This window comes from Amblyomma mixtum, chromosome 6, assembly GCF_055824585.1.
Source record: "Amblyomma mixtum isolate Tamu chromosome 6, ASM5582458v1, whole genome shotgun sequence".
NCBI classification, from domain to species: Eukaryota; Metazoa; Arthropoda; class Arachnida; order Ixodida; family Ixodidae; genus Amblyomma; species Amblyomma mixtum.
The window spans coordinates 52,980,660-52,997,835 of NC_143017.1; the positions used below are offsets into that span (position 1 = coordinate 52,980,660).

The following is a 17,176-nucleotide window of genomic DNA, read 5'->3' on the forward strand; positions in this document are numbered from 1 at the left end:
TTGTGGACAGGACATGTGGCATTTTGGTTAAATTTCTTTTTGCAGCTTAATTCGCGTTATAAGACACTCGAATCTAGCTTCAAAGAGTAGGGCGCTGCCTCTTTTGTTGTCATCGAACGATTGCTTCCTGCTTCCACTTTCCCAATATCTGCGACAACGCAGAAATGTCCTGCACAGGGCTATCGCTGCTTTAGAAGTCACGTTTTGTTTCTGTGCCACACCTGAGGCAGTCACCAAAACAGGCTTGCACATTTTGGCATGGCCTGAAGTAGAAATGCTTGCATATAATTATGATGACACTTGTAATGACGCAAGGCCAACTTGGTCAAAGAGGACCATGGCACAAGATGCTTGATCTGTGCAAGATGAGGTCAAAAAGTGTTTCCTAAAACAATTGACCCCAGAGAAAGCCGAGCTCCAGGCTAGTGGAAAGCCATACAAAAACCGGTGGGTACCCGGCGGCACTGGGGATCGAACCCTACACTTCCTGGACACGATACGGATGCTCAAACCGCTTGGCCAACACTGCAGGTAAAGGTATGCCACTACACTCATTAAACTCAGGTCAATAGCCACGAGACATCTACCGTCACCTCCATCTTCAGCGCGGCACTCTGACAGGAATGACTATACTCCGTTTCATACATGTGCAATGCTGTGAAAGGCACGGAAGTAGTCCACTTTAAAAAAAATAATAAAGGAATGCGTGTTACTTCGCGCTTGTTTTGGTGACCAAGTAGTTTAGAGCACGAGAAAGCGATAGCGTGTAGTCAGCGCCCTAAATAAGGCGCATGACAAATGTATCATGTAATAAGCCTGCAGGCAGAACATTTATTATTTTTCGCTCACCATAAGAAACGCACTACTTTTTAAAGATCGCGGATGTAGGCAACACAAACAAGAGCGCTAGCTTTGATAGCACTTCACCTGATGTATGAAACGGAGTATAGTTGCCAATATTGTTCTTTTTTTTTGTCTTTTCGTGGGCTTCGGAAATGTTTCATATGTGAATTTATGGCATTGTGCAGAACTGAGTTTGAAATGTAAGTCTGTAGATGCCTTAATTAGTTTTAGCAGAAGTAGTTTGCAGATTTTTGTTGCGTGTTTTTGTTCCACAAAGTAAAAATGGGTAAGGTTTCAATTTTAAGTCATGTAGTTTTGATATATGTGGTGATAGTTAATACAAAACCGAAATCTAATGGCCATTTTTCGTTTCTACTGCTACGTGGCGGCCAGCCGACGAATGAGGCGCGATGAACGATGGACAAGAGATGATTTATTGACCACTGGTCTAGCGCGAGCGCTCCGTCCCACGCCACTGCCAGTTTCGTCTTCTTCGTCACACTACTTATTAATAGTCTTTTTCATCTGCCTCGGCGGAATATGGATGGCTTGGCTAGCCGTTAATTTGGAGTGATTCGCAGGGCGGCGGAGCGGTTTATCTTGATTCGGCGCGCGGACTCGAATTTGGCCGGAACTCCAGCGGCGGGTACGTAGTCGTCATTTCCGGAGTTGTCAGGACAAGTATGCTCTCGGCGCGGTTTCAGGCACTGCTGGAGAATTTCGTTCATTTTGTTTACGTTGCTCATATGGCGAGGTGAGGTCGAAGAGGCATGCTTCTCGCATTGTTCCATCCGAATAAGCGGCGGTTAAAACACCTCACAGAGCAGAAGGAGCAACAACGACCAGACCTACGCGCTCTACGAAATGTTTACGAAGAAAGCGAAACCTCATCCGCCAAACAAAGGACCGTAAGTCGCCGGCTAAATCGGCCCCACAGCATCAAGTTATGGCGTCGAGGAGGAGCGAGTTTATCTTCGCGAGAACTGAGTAAAAGGTCTGTTTATCTTTCGGGTCAGCAGCCGAGCACCATAACCACTGAGCCACCGCGGCGGCGCTCCTTTAGTTTTGAGCAAGGTGTTATCAAAGTGCTTCGTTTGAATCCCCCTATGTAATACCCTCTCCTGAAGGCCTCTCCTGAAGGGGGGGGGACTCCCTAAGTAATTCGCTCTTGAATAATAGAGCACGGCTTGCGGAGAGCAACGTCAGACGATCGAGCGAGTAGGAGACGCTGCCAGCTTTTGATCTGTGACAGATTTTTTTTTTTTTTTTCTGCGAACTGAGGTCACCCTGCCCCTACATAAGCTTCCTGTATTCTGTTCCAGCCTTGCAGAGCTCGTAGCGAAACGTGAACGCTTTCTAGTGATGTCTTCAAACGGCTCATACAATGATCAATTCCGCTTTTAATGCGCATGCCTGAAAGGGCAAGGGCTCTAAAAGGATGCAGTCAGGTTTACTTACTTTCATAACACGTGCTCGGGACAGCTCCGTAAGCATGAAGGTTCGGGCGCACAAAGTAAAAATGTAGGAAAGTGGTAAGAGGATAAGTATTGGGTCACCGAGGTAAGGAAGCCTGTAGAAATCATACATAATTTAGAGTCGATCAATCGGATTGATCGCTTGACGCCGATCTATCCCAATTCTCATTTTATTCCAATTCTGATTCATTTGCATTTCACTCACCTATCTATTGCAATTACGATTTTATTCCGATTCTATTTGTAATCGCTTCTTTTATCCATTTTTTTCTATTCGTAATCGCTTCTTTTAGAAAAATGGTTTATTCCTTTTTGCCGCACGAACTATGGGAATCAGATGTTACATTACAATACGCCACACTTATTAAACTAACTACAATCTATGAATGTCGATACTTCAAAAAGCAGCTTGCGCGAAATTAAAGCACACCTTTACATAAGCAGCAAGGCATTGTTAAGTATATTTCTTTAGTTGATGTATAAAATATTTTGTAAGTATATCTGTGTCTGTGTAAAAAGTTCCGGCTATAGTGTTGGCCTATCGTCCGATGTTTGCAATCTTCTATAAAATACTCATATTTCTTGCTGTATACCATGTAAAGGGGGGTCCGGGGGTCCCTCAAGTGATCTGCGATCACTTTTTTACCCGGACCTACCCACATCTATGATGTATATAAAATAAACTTGAAACTTATCCGTTTTTGCCGAGTAATTCTCAGACATTTTCATTTTTGCTGAGTCATTCTTCTCCGGCGGCTCTCTCCTCTCCCGTACAAAAGGATAGAGGGAGAGGGAGTGGGACGCAGGTGGAGAGAGAGAAATCCCCGTAAACACCACCTGTCCCCTACCACGGGTGGCGGGCAGTGGCTTCACGCAAACGCCGACATCATCGCTGACTCTGTATAGATTTCGCCTTCAATGCTATCTTATTAAAAAACCAAGTCCAAGGGACATCGGAAGGCCGCAGGTCCGCTGAACTGAGCTGGCTACAATATGCATGTGCAGCATTTAGCAGTACCCAGCTGCCAGCCATGAGATTAGAATATAGAAATTGTTTTCATTAATGAACCCAGGTTGAGATATGCAATAAACGATGGGAAAAAAGTAGCACTTCACGCTACATCTGTTCTGTACAAAGCTTGCAGATTCACTCGTGAAACATAGGGTGAAGCTGGTGACGAAATGCTTTGTCCCTTATTGAACATAGAAGCTCCTGTATTCTATCCAGGCTATCAACTTGACGTTGTCTAACACTTCGCAGCCGGATAACACGGATGTTCTGTCCTACCACCAGCGCGGCTAAGCGTGCGGTGTACACTTTCAATGACATCCGCTGTCCAGGCCTGCTCTGCAGAGCGGACGTCAGAGTGCGAAAATATAGCTTGCGAGCGCAGAATGTGCTTCTGCACTGAAAAAAAAAAAAGAGAGAGAAGAGGACCAAACCTTCCGTCTTCCTCCGGACGGAGAAGGCAACACCAACCGCCCACCACTCACGAGAGAGCTCACTCCGTCGCCCTTATGTTCTGCTTGGTTCACATCCGCAAGAACACGACTACGACATACCGCGCCATGTGGTCAACTACGGCCGCCACATTGGCCAGATGCGAGGTAAGGTAAAGAAGCTGGTCGGAGTAACGAGTCTCCGGCCTGATAGTCCACAGCAGGGGAAAAGAAAAGTACAGAAATAGAGAGAGGGTGAGTTGATGTCAGCAAAGAGTGAGCTACACACGCGATAGTGCAGACCACGCACGCACAGCCACTGTTCGCACTCAGCTTCGAAGATGGCCGTCCGTTAAGAGAATGATGTCCTTGTTTAAGTAGCACAAGAACTGCAGGCGGTAGAATGTGTCCACTGTGAGACACATCCTCTATCGCTGTCAGAAATTCAACATAGATATAGCTGCTCCGTTCTTTTTTAGCACCGTATGTTCGCACAGAATTAATCCCTTTTGGACTTACAGTCCATTCAGTGTTACGTCGGTTCTCGGTTCAAGCTGTGTGGCTGCGTGACAAAGGAGGCAACTGGAATAACTTGGAAATCCAGGATCTGTTTCACATCGACCAATACAGACAAAAAAGACACGCCCAATTCAGGCATCTCCCACTGTGAGCTCCCAGTCTGAACTAGAGATGTAAAATTTCAAGAAAGTTTGAAAGGCGTGAAAAAAACCATTCTTTTCGGGTTTTTTTCATGAAAAATTGGAAATTTTGCAAAACGTATCAAAAACAGATTTATTTGCAACAGCACGACGATCAATAATAATTTTCCGAAGTTCAGTCGAATATGCAGTTACAGATGTCGTATTGTGAAACGAACTTCTTGTTCTATTGCACCGAGAAGATAATGATTTGCACTTCAGGCGAATATGGAGATATAAATAAATATCATATTTGTGGAACGAACTTCTTGCTCTATTGCACCGAGAAAGGGAACATGAAAACTGATCTATAAGTCACTCCATATCGGACTCAGAGTCACTGTCGCTGGATGCGGCACTACGCGCAGCAGCATGGCCTGAAGTTGTGTCCACAGCTAGGTTCGACTGCACATACACAACCTTTCGAACGCGTTCCCCTGAAAGCCTGTTGCGAATCCTTGTTGGCACGTTTCCGAAACGTGACCAGTTTCGTTCGCAGCTGGCAGTTGATTGTGGTATCGGCAGCAGTCGGCAAGCGAGACCAGTTAGCGGCTGGTTGGTGCAAAGTCCTTGCCACCAGGTAGATGGGGCCACGTGTATCGCTGAGTCCCAGACCCCTGTCTTGGATCAAATTCCTGCGGATGACCTCTACTCTGCTACGTTTGAAATCGAGAAGCTAGGCTTGTATTTGGCTAAAACCGCTTACGTACACAGAAGCCTATGTTATTTATGCCGTGTGTGCCACGCTGTAGAATTTGCAGCCATTTTGTTCTACTTGAGCCGTTAGTTCAAGTATTAGTATGTTTTTAATTCAAGCCTGGATCTTATATGTGACCTGGCCTTCAACCCACGTACTCGCAGCACGAACGTTTTATAAAAGCACTACCTGGCACAGGCGATGACGACTACTCTCGAATCGTTCAACTATGCACATTGGAATGATTTTCAAAGCAAAATCAAAAGTCTAAACTAAAACCAAGCAATTTTAAAACCTTGAAATTGCATTGTGAAATTTTCGATGTTTCTTTCCATTTTTCGTCGTCTGAAAAAAACGAAAAAAACCGGTTTTTTTTCCAAAATTGCAGTGTTTTTTTCAGGCCTTCACATCTCTAGTCTGAACACGAATAACCTGAAGGCAAGCGTGCACCCTTCCAGCAACCCTCCTTGCAACTTCGCCCCAACGCGAAATCAATAGTGTTTTTTTCAGTCAACGTAATTTCTCAGAGTTTGCAATAGTCGGTTTTAAACAGGTATGCTGTAACGTTTCCTGGTGTAACGACTTGAATAAAAGTCTGACACATTGCAGCTTCCCAGATTAGACGAAGGGATTGCAACATTCTGAACAAAAGTCTGAAGAGAAGGAATCCGAAATTTCGGGGTTGGCTTTTCTCTTTTTTTTTTCCAGGTATAATGCAAGAAACACGATACGTACGTCAAATCAATAGGCAGGACGACTTCAGAAGGTAGATACCCTTTAACCAGGAGCCCGTTAGCTTAAAACAAACCTCTCGAAGAACGTGAACAGAATGCACCACACTTAGGTCATTTACGACCAAGAAGAGCATACTCGTGCACGGTCTACGGACAAACCATCAAGAGCGACCCGGGGGAGAGCGGCAGCACAAGAATCGCTAAAAGACAGCCAACGTCGCCAACTTCCGGCATTTCATTAAAGAGCCCTTCTAAGCTCTCACCGAAGCCAACGAGCCGAAGGAACGAAACAGCAGCGAATGAACAAAGGAACAGGATGCATGCGGACGGACGGGGAACGAGACTGAGAACAGTGGACTCTGAATTCGCGATGCAAAGGCTCCGCTCGCGGAACGGAGCAGCAAACGGGCTGAGGAATGAGCGCAGCGGCACGCGTATCTTGCACGAGCGCACAGGCTCCCTCCCTCCCCCATTCCCGGTGGCGATGAGGCCGGAATAGGGAAGGAAAAGGAAGAAGCATCGAAAGACAACGAAAGAAGGGAGACGCCGGTTGGTAGGGAAGGTGAAGATGGGAACACGGCATCCTGCGGCATCCGACCGCGTACGCGGCCTCTCTAGCGCAGGATAAGAAAAGAGAAAAAAAGGAAGAATGGAAAAGAGGAGAGTCGCAGAGGCACATCTGTGGCCTCAAGATCCATTACAACAGCACCGGTGGGCCAGCGTTGGCGACGGTGGCGGCCTCTGGGACAGTTCGCCGCTGCCACAGATGACCGGTCACCGCGCCGGTGGCGCACGGCCGGAGGAAACGGACTCGCAAGAGGTCACGTTGTCAGGCGAGAGCCAAAGACAATGGGGGAAACGAAACGAACACGGGCGAAACAACGAAACGCGACCAAAGAGCCAGGGGGAAACGTTAAAAAGGAGACGTGGAAGAAAACAAGGAAGAAAGTGGGGTCTTTGGTGGCGACTTTGGGCTGCTCGGCCAAGCGTTGCGCGCGTCGGCAGGAACAGAGGGACCTGACGGCCAAGAGGAGATGAGCCGTGACATCGGATGTACCCGGGTCCCATCCACTATTGCGTGGGCCTGCCCGCAGCTGGAAACTGCGGCCCGATGAAAAAAAAAAGGGGGAGGGGGGGGGGGGGGGGGGACGGGCTCCTGTGCACCTCAGCAGCATGCTCTGTGTGCTGAACGGACAGGATATATGCGCTGGCCGACAACAGCTCGTGTTCCTTTTTTTTTTGGTACGAGTGAGACTGCTGCTTCTGATAATAAGAAACGCGTTCTTTGCTAGGGAAGAGCAGGGATCGGAGGACGGTGACATGCTCCAGTGGAAGGGGAGTGGAGCGTCTTTTCATGGAGAGGATATGGTTGAGTGCATATTTGCTGACACGTATGGACAAATACGCACCTTAGGGAACATATAGGGAGAATTAGTATAGTGGTGTCAGTGGTGGAGATTAAAAAAAGGCAGGAATTGTGGCGGGTCCGGACGGTAGGGACGAAAAAGGACGCCACTAAACAGGCCGCGTTATTAATTGCAGGGAGAAGGAAGTCGTCTCGGCTAACAACACTACAAAAGCGTAACTTCTGGGTCATGGGAGCTCGACGGTGGCAGTGACCTTAATTATGAAGCGGTATGAAAATGTCGGATCATATACGCAGAGCCTGCGGTACGAATGGAATGAATGACAGCGCTGTATTCTAAATTAACTTTCATTAACAGCTGTTCTATGCACTCAAGCTAACGGTGAATTCGAAATCCACGAAGCACAGAACCGAAGTTAGTGAGATGGGAGAACAGTCAATATCATCTCGATGGGTAGGTAAGACGAGGAAATCAAGCAGCACCGTCAGTTCCTACACACATCCGATGAATTTGCTTCTGACCGCCTCTAACAGAATTTGGTGTTTTTTTAATGAAAAAGACGAAATACATTGCCTTACTCGCAGTGCTTAAATTTCTTAATATCCCTATTCAAGCCTTGCGGATCTACAACGAAGTGAATTCAGGTGCAACCATCAATGGTTTCGGACATACGACTAGTTCCAGTACTGCGCTCAATTCAGTTTAGCGCTGCGCTCCAGTTTGTTGTTGTTTTTCCTTTCGATGTGATGAAGAAGCAAGGATATACTACGTGGATGCTGCGTTGCCTGTGCGAATAGGAACTGACGCCGCAGCCAGTTCTGTCCAAGGCACTCACTTAGCACCTGATAACATCGACTCGTCCTAAGCATTCAACATCATTAAGCGAGCCGAAAGACCCAGTTCATACCGAGATCACCCTAGAGTGTGTATCACCCTAGAGTATGTATCACATACAAGGGGTATGGTAGGAAATGTTTTCATCCTTCAGTCAGTAGATGTCCTGCGATCTTAAGGGGAGTAGTCATCGTCGTCATTACCAGACCGGGTAAAAGGCCTCTACTAGCTCTCATTAATATCCAATTAGCCTTGCCCTGCTCCAGTCGAGGCGACGTTATCCAAGCGCACTCTCTTATCTCCTCTCAACACCTGACTCTCCACTAGTCCCGGTGACATTTCCCTTCCCGGTAAATATATCGATCTTTATTTAAAGCATAAGATCATTAATTAAAGCAGTAGTTAATCAATTAACACACAAAAAGAAAATGATAAAGAGAGGCAAAGAGAAACGACGAGTGCCGAAGAGGCGTGAGTACTTTCGCATTTTCCCAATGCGGGTCACCGCAGTGATCTCTAATTTTCTTTTTTGTAGATAGGAATCTCTTCCGTTCCCTGTTGACTGCCGATACCCTCATGCAGATTGCTTCATTCATTCATTCATTCATTCATTCATTCATTCATTCATTCATTCATTCATTCATTCATTCATTATTGCCCCAAAAGGCTGAAAAGGACATTACATTTGTGGTGTCCTGTAATGTATCTAAATGCTGGGGGTGTTTAAAGCATGATCGCAAGTTAGTAATAACTACCAGTTTAAAATCATTTCAGAGTTCAAAGCTCGGACTGTGGCAATATACTGCTGGCAGCAGTGCGCAAGGTTTTGCGTATTTTTTCTTGTTGGTTACCATACCTTCTGAAAAATACAGTGAGAAAAATAGCAATACTCCGCAAATATTTTAGAACCATAAAGCAAATTTGGTGATCGTCGTGCGGATTTATTTATATTATTTCCCCAGAAAACAAAAAAGCCGCAAGGTCGAAAAAAAAAAAACAATTGATTCGCGCTAAAAAAGAAGGAATAGGCGGAAAGAAGCCCGAGAACACAGCTCTATAACAGATGGCAACCATTTCGACCGCCACAACAAAATTCAATCGGTCGTGTCAAGCATGGTTGAATGCAACGCGACAGCGCGGCTTAACACGCGGAGAAGACGAATGCAGGGGGCGCTGTCCCGCACACAGGCGGCTGAAAGGGGCCAAGCGCAGTCACATACGCGCCAAACGAGCACGGCACGCGATCCCATTTCGGCGTTGTCACTACCGCCGCCACCGCGCACGCTCAGCACTCCAGCGGAGGGCGCACGCTCGGTGTTTGTCTTGCAGAAAAGGGGCTCAGACCCCGGGAGATTCCGCCGCAGTGGCAGCGGACTCTCGGAGCGATCGATCGCGCTGCCAGCGGCGGCGGAGAAGCCCTGCTGCCTCGGCCGTACAGTAACCTGGAGGGCGGCAGCGTCGGTCGCAATATGTCGACCGAGACTCGGGCCGCTCTTTTGAGTGATTGAATTGGATCGTGGCGACGTTTTTAGCACGCGCATCCCTCCGCGCTCTTGGAAGTGAAACTTTAACTAACTAACTAACTAACTAACTAACTAACTAACTAACTAGCTAACTAACTAACTAACTAACTAACTAACTAACTAACTAACTAACTAACTAACTAACTAACTAACTAACTAAGCTAGCGAACTAACTTATCTTAATTTAAACTAACTAAGTAGGCTAACTAGCTAGCTAACTAACTAAATAAGCTAACTAACTAAATGATCTTAATTAACTAATCTTACCAAATAGCCTATTAATAAATGAACTATCTAGTTAACCGGTTAATTAACTAATATGTAGAATTAACTGATTAACTTGTGAACAAACTGGCTAACTGCCTAAACTTACCGACTAACCTAAATAACCAAATTACCAATAACCTAATTAAGCGAGCAAGCAATTGACCAAACTAAACTGATTAGCTGTCAAACTAGCTGCTTAATTGATCACATAACTGACGAGCTAACGAACTAAAGAGTAGTGATTGACATATTAACAAGGTAAATGTAAATAAACTATTACCGAATACCGGCGTAAATGAGTGCTTAACACACAGCGACTAGGTACGAATTGAAGAAAATAGGGAGCTACACATTAGGAAAAACATGCACATGACTAAAAAAAAACAAAAAATAATGATATTCAGTTGAGTGAGGTGGCCAGTACACAACTGCAGAAGCTTACACATAAGCAAAGTACGCACAGCGACCTAATTCGCCGCAACTAAAAGCATCCCCATTGTTCAAGGTAAATTCGCCATCGTAGTCCGCGAGCGCACAAGAAATGGTGATGTAGTTTTCTTGGCGCCATGTGAGACACTGTGGCAGGAATAGGTAATAGAAAATGCCGAAATGAAGCAAATCCCGCTTACATGCGGCAAGGAGTACGTTGGATAAACCGGACGCTGTCTTAATGAGCGCCTGCTTGAACACAAGAATTCTTTAAACAAGAGAGGACATCTTCCAGACCACTGCCAAGCCTGCTCGAAAGGGAAGCGTACGGCCTGCAAGCCTCGACTATCTGATTGCAAAGTGCTATTGAAAAGCCGAGATAGGACAGAACGTGAGCTTGTGGAAGCCTTCTATATCAAGAAGCGAGGTGATAGTTGCATTAGTGACACGTCAGTTGTTCTCCGCCACAGTGAAATGCTGTTTCTTGATGCGTATCTGTGAGAGGTGAACGGCGATCAAGAGCATGGATAAGGGCAAAGGCAATATAAACGTTCTTCCTTGAATAAATCCTGTTGAAAGTGCAGCGCTCGTCCTGTTCCCGTACTCGTCCGTGTTGCCGTTTTGCGCTCTCATGTCTTTCATGAATATGCACCAACAAGCCCAGCTTCAAGTACTTCTTAGATTGTATAGAGCCGCGCACAAAGGTGTTCGGAACATGGAAAAGGCGAAACAATCATTTCTTCTCGTAGTCCAAGCATGCAAACATGAAATGAAGGGCGCACGTTGTAGCTGCCCGCGCTGCACTTTAAACACGATTACACCCATGTGGGAGTTAAAGGGCAACTGCAGCTCTTTTTTGAGAATTACGCGGTATCCCAGGATTCAAATCTATATAGGCTGCAGGTGAAGCATGCCAAGTGTTTTTGCACTAACATTTAAAATAGTGACGTAATCGGCGATTGAATTTTGCGCTTCTCCTCAATGCACGGAAGGAGTGCAGGGGAATTCAGCGTGACGTCATGGAAGGTATGATTTCAAATTACAGCTGTCGTCAGGCACACCCTGCCCTGACTCATTAGACGCTGCCAAACAACTCTCGGCAGGGTTTGCCTTCGATGGCGTTGGTTTTTTTCCTTCAAAGCAGGCGTTTGTGCGGTGGAAATGTACCGATACCTTCGATGACGTCATCATGCGCCCCCCCACTTGGCGCTGTGCGCTGCGGAGAAGCTTGAAGGGCGTCCGGATTTTAATCGGCGCTTACTTCACTATTTCAAGCGCTAGCACAAAAAGACTTCGCATGATTTACCTGCAAGTTTCACACATTCGAACCTCTTCAGCTCGTTGATTTATAAAACCTATGCAGCTTCCCTTTAAGCGGGAGTAAGCTGTCCTCTAGTGCACTTCCCTTACTCCCTTAATCCCTTATTGCTCCTTTCTGTGTAGACTGCTTAGCTGCACAGTGCACCTCTCAATACCAGGTCACTGTTCCTGGCAGAGAGAAAAACCAGTCATTTCTTAATTTCTGTGTCCCGAAAACTTCTGTGGGCACTGAAACCTCTGACCAGAAATATCGCACCGAACATATTTTCAGCGCCCTGTGTGTCTCGTCTCTCCTTCGTCCCTCGTCTGCCAGCGCTGCATGTTCAGGATGTCAAACCAACTTGCCCAGCAACACACCCTGCTCAAGTATTTTTAGTAATCGCGCAAATGAAGCGGAGAAATCAAAAGAACAGAATCTAACTTTTGGAAACGGAGTCCAATTGGTTCAACGACCAACGATGATCCATTTTTAATCACGTGGACTGATGAAATTTTCAAATTTAAACTAAGGGCGGCGGCGCATCTAACTGAATACGATATCTCGCCGGGATCAAACGTGGTTCGGGGCTCTCTCTCTCTCTCTCTTTTTTTGAGATACAGAGAGAGACAGCGCACCAAAAGTTCTGAACTGAGTTTTCGACGAACTACTCCAAGAAAAAACAAAACAAAAAGATCATGCGGACTCGTATTTGAAAGAAACTGGTCATACGACGAACGTGAAGCGTGAATTTCACAACGCTTGATGTATGAGGGAAGAAGGGTCGGGACATTCAGCGTCCAGTCTACTCTGACGTCACAGGGTTACGGCGTGCATGACGCGTGCGCATGGTGTTACTGTGTCGTTCGAGTCGCTAAAGTGCAGAGAAGACACGTCTCCCGAGCCGCACATGGAAAAAAAGATTTCGCGAACGTCTCCGCGAACGCAAGTTTAAGTGATGAGTATGTGAAGATTCGGAGTCGCACTCGTAAAGAAGAGGAAACCCAATCGAAAAACACACACAAAAAAGTTTATATCTTCGCAACAGATTTTCTGTAATGATTTTGACCATAAACTAGCAACTACAGAGATTTCTGTAGTACAACAGAATTTTGTGTAGTTGCTACAGAAACGTACTATAAAACTGCAGACTACAGAACAATACTACAGAAATAACCACACTACCATAGAAAAGTACTACAAGACAACAGAAAAATATGTCGTATACGACAAAACTACAAATCATCTTGTATTTTTGACACGGTTCTTTACTGCGTGGGTACTGCCGCCGGCTGTGCTGCAGAGTAAAGAAACAAATTGCGCAACACATCGATCTACAGCCGACTGATGCCAGGGGCTACAAGAAGGAGACGTCATTATCTGCCTTTTTCAGCCACGAAAAAGCAACAACAGCAACAAAAGATGCGAGCTGTCGTTACTAATAAGATAGACAAGAGCGCCAGAGTCGGGACGCAAGCGGCAAGCGAGCCGCGTTGGTGCCAATCGGGAGTTTGTGCGCGCGATTAAACGCGGACACGTTAGGCACTGCGTGTTCGGTCTTCGAAAGGCTCTCAAATATACTGCGAATTTCAGTCGTACGCTTAATCACCGCATTCGTTTGTAACATAACAGTGAGTCAGGTTAAGCGATCGGCTAACTGAAATTCGCAGCATCGTTTATGGCCGCAGGTAATTGTTTATCAAGCAGTGATGCTCTTATTGCTCCACTCCCACACACATAAACAAAACTTTTCAAGCTTCTATAGATTGATTAGTGCGCTGCATGTGATTAGTGTACATAACTGTAAATGCAACCTTATCCGCTATGCTTTCTTATCACCCTACTAATCTCCGTTTTACTTCCTTTCTTATTACCCTCCTAATCTTTGTTTCACTAGCCCATCTCCTTTATTTCTAGCTGGCCGCAAATCACGTGGCCAAGAAATATGTGGGAGTTTCACGGCCGGCCGCTAGTGTTTTCCCTTACTCTTTTTTCTTTCTCATTAAAACCGCCGTCACAACAACTCAGCATCACCATCACCAACCTGACTAATAACCCTGTGCTGTGCCAGCTGCGACCAGTCTTCCCCACAAACTTCTCAATCTCATCTGCTCACCTACCTTTCTGCCGCCCCCCGCTACGCTTGCCTTCTATCGGTATCCAGACCTGTACCCTCAATGACCAGCGGTTATGTTGCCTTCGCATTACATGGCCTGCCCAGGCCCATTTCTTCCCCTTGATTTCGACTAGGATGGCATTAACCCACGCTTGATCCCTGACTCACTCTGCCCGCTTCCTGTCTCATAACATTACACCTATAGTTTTCTTTTCACTAGCTCGCTGCGTTGTCCTTAACTTAAGCTGAACCCGCTTTGTTAGCCTCCACGTTTCTGCCCCATAGGTGAGTACCGGTAGGAACAACTAGTACTACTTATTGTGCCGCAGATGTGAAAGCAGCGATGGCTGTGCTCCCTACCCTCCTTTCCAATAAGTGCACCCTCTACAATGGCGCACCCGACCCATGTGGCCACTGGTGGCAAATTGTTGAGAGCCCCCCCCCCCTCCCCCCCCTATTCAACGGCCCATCTCAATACCATTCTCATTAATCGCCACATGGACGTGGCAGACTTCGGTGACGACACACTACGACGGCGACTACAACGAAGTTTATCTTAGAGGCAGCTCCCTTTTTACAGCCATAAATGCAAAAAAGAACTTAGAAATATGCGCTTCAATCTCATTTGAGCATGGTCAGCGAAGTCAATGTTATTATACTTTGTGAAACATAAGCGCCTCGAAAAAAAAAAGAAAAAAAAGTAGATGCGTCGTTTTCCCCACATAATTAAAAAAGCCGGACGGCTCGCAGTTTCGATGCTTGAGTGCTGTAATGTGATTTCTTTCATGTATTTGTCCTCTTTACTGCGTGGATATACTGCCGCCGGCATTGCTACAAAGTAAAGAAACAAATTGCGCAACACATCGATCTACAGCCGACTGATGCCAGAGGGTAGCAGAAGGAGACGTCGTTATCGCCTTTTTCAGACACGAAAAAACGTCAACAACAACCAAAGCCCAAACGAACCACCGCTCTCATTCCCCATTTTGGTTCCTGCCCTCAGGTGCCGACTCTTGATCGAGGCGAGCTGCGGAAGAGACGTCGAACTGGCACCGGATTCCCGCCCCAATTCTCGCCCACTCGATCCTCGCGAATGAAGAAAGCCCCCTTTCACCTCTTGCGTGATGCCCGAGCCGATCGACAGAGAAGAGATACGCGGGATGCGACGGGCGCGCAGGTGGGGGACAGACTCGGCGCCGATCACCTTTCGGCGCACGCCAGGCGTGGGGAGAAAAGCCTCTCGAGCAACGCACCCACGGACGAACATCAGAGCCTCTCGGGGGCCAAATTTCCGGAGGCGAAGCACGGACGGATCGACGAGGGGCACTCAGACGCCGTGGCGCCATTGATCTCTGGCCGATGCAAGCCGGCGAGCCGTCGGTAGCCGAGCCGATCCGTTCAGGCAAAGTGGACCGTTACGGGTAAGGGAAGGCAGGAATCGGGCGGGGACGGATTGGAGCTCCGAATGGATTAGGGCAGCGGACTCGCCGGCTCTGAGCCGCTTGGGTCGAGGAACTGGGATCGTCTACGCGGCTAATGGTTCCCTCTCGGCGAAGACGGAGCTAGAGGCCCATCGCTGACAGTGTGCCCGGCGCAGTCGCCCAATGCGTTTGTTTTCCTTCCACACGGCATTGTTCGGGCCACTGGCGATTGGGTGCGCTCCAGTACTAACGATATTTAACGAGGCTTCAACTACACGTCTGGTTGCTCTGTGTGGCTTTTCTTTTCAGAAAATGACTGCAGTTGCGTTTGCCACGAAGCAGGAAACGGAAAGCGCTCGATGCCTGTGCCCGTTTTCGCAAGTTCCAGGAAATATTCTCATTAACGCACTTTCAAACGTGTAGTTAAAACCCCACTAAGCCAGGTATAGAACTAAATGTGGCACAGGGAATGCCGTTCTTTGGAGACTAGCTACATCGCCATGACCATTAGCTCTTACAAGAACAGCCATTATCCTGTGAGACTAAGAGCAAGGTTATCGTCGGTCACAGTTCGTCTTCTCGTGGACTAACAGGTCTCCGCGAGGACTAAGTGCTGGAGTTAGACCCATGTGGCCCATTTTTATCGACAAATGCCACCCGAGCCGCGACTGAAAATGAACAGGACCTAGCTCATGTGATGCCTCTTTGACCTTAGAAGGAGCTTACACGATTGCTACGAGCGGCACGCAACTCGTCGTCTAGAACAAGCGGTTACGGCAGTGCGCGTACTCCGTCTTCCTTACGCATTTATCCGCTTACCACAATCTCACGCCACTGTTTTGATCGTAGAATTATGCGCGACACGTAACGCCCAGGTCTTGTCCCGCGTTCCCTGGCATTCAAGGGCGTCCGCAGAATTTTTTGCAGGGGGGGGGGGGGGGGGCCGTTGGTGCCCCGGGGGGGGGGGGGGGGGGTATGTTCGTAGCAGAAAGGCGCTATTTGCGGAGTAAATTTATTTATTTATATATAAATAAAAATTAAACAAAATGCACACATGAAAGAAAAATTACAAACAGCAAATTAAAGCGCGGCTAGGAGAGGTACATTGGAGTTTATCAACGAAGAAACAACTAAAATTAATAAAAATGCAAAAAGATGCTATATCACTTCGTGGAGAAGAGTGCTCAGTCTTGCTGCATACGGGTTTTCGACTCACCCGGATTGATGACCAGCACACAGCACAATATGTTCACAAACACGCAACTACAGTCACTCAGTCAGTCTTCCTTGAACAGCAACTGTAGGCGCCTCGGATTTTTCTGGGCGAATTGCGTAATTACACGTGTGATAAATTCACTTCTGTGCTTCATTACACGCTCTCGGTGCACACTCATCATACACATTGATTGGAAAAACTGTTGAACGCGTACGTTGAAAACAAAAGATGACTATATATACAACGAAAACTTATTTACAAGATAAATGCACGCTCGCAGCTTCATACACCTCGCTCCATCTTGCTTGCGCATCCGCACAGTCGAGCAACCGCACACACACTGCTCTCCGCTCGTCGTTTTCTCGTCCGCTGTCTTGGTTGCTCTCAGCTTCGCTGACAACCGGCCACTAAAAACACCCAAGCACAAACACAGAGGCGCGCACACGTGCAAGGGCTTACTTGCCGCAGTATCCCCGAATGCGCACTTTGGGGGTGAAAGGAACGCCGCGCAACTTCCGAGGGGAAGGGACACTCGCCACTCCAGTCGGAAAATTTGTTTTTGTGTTTTTATGGGGTTCAGAGCCCCAAAACGACTCAGGCTATGAGGGATGGAGTAGTACAGAGTTCCGGGTAATGTCGACCACCTGGGTCTCTTTACCATGCACTGACACGCACAGTACATGGGCGCTGTTGTGATTTGAGGCCCAGCCAGAGGTGACAGGCGAGCCAGGCAGGCGCCATCGGGCTGCGTTGACCAAAGGCGCTGGTTTTCGCAGAAGACGCAAAGAACGCTGGTGTGGGGGCGCCTCGGGAGACTGC

General features: G+C 47.2%; 1 protein-coding gene across 1 annotated transcript in view; it reads right to left on the reverse strand.

The window, feature by feature from the left end:
• Nucleotides 1-478: 478 nt before the first annotated feature.
• The window catches only part of LOC149339133 (uncharacterized), a 144,165-nt gene continuing 127,467 nt past the window's right edge, over nucleotides 479-17,176 (reverse strand). The window contains exon 3 of the mRNA XM_089550878.1: nucleotides 479-525. Within this exon, the coding sequence (XP_089407004.1) occupies nucleotides 479-525 (47 nt within the window). The remainder of the gene's footprint in view (nucleotides 526-17,176) is intronic.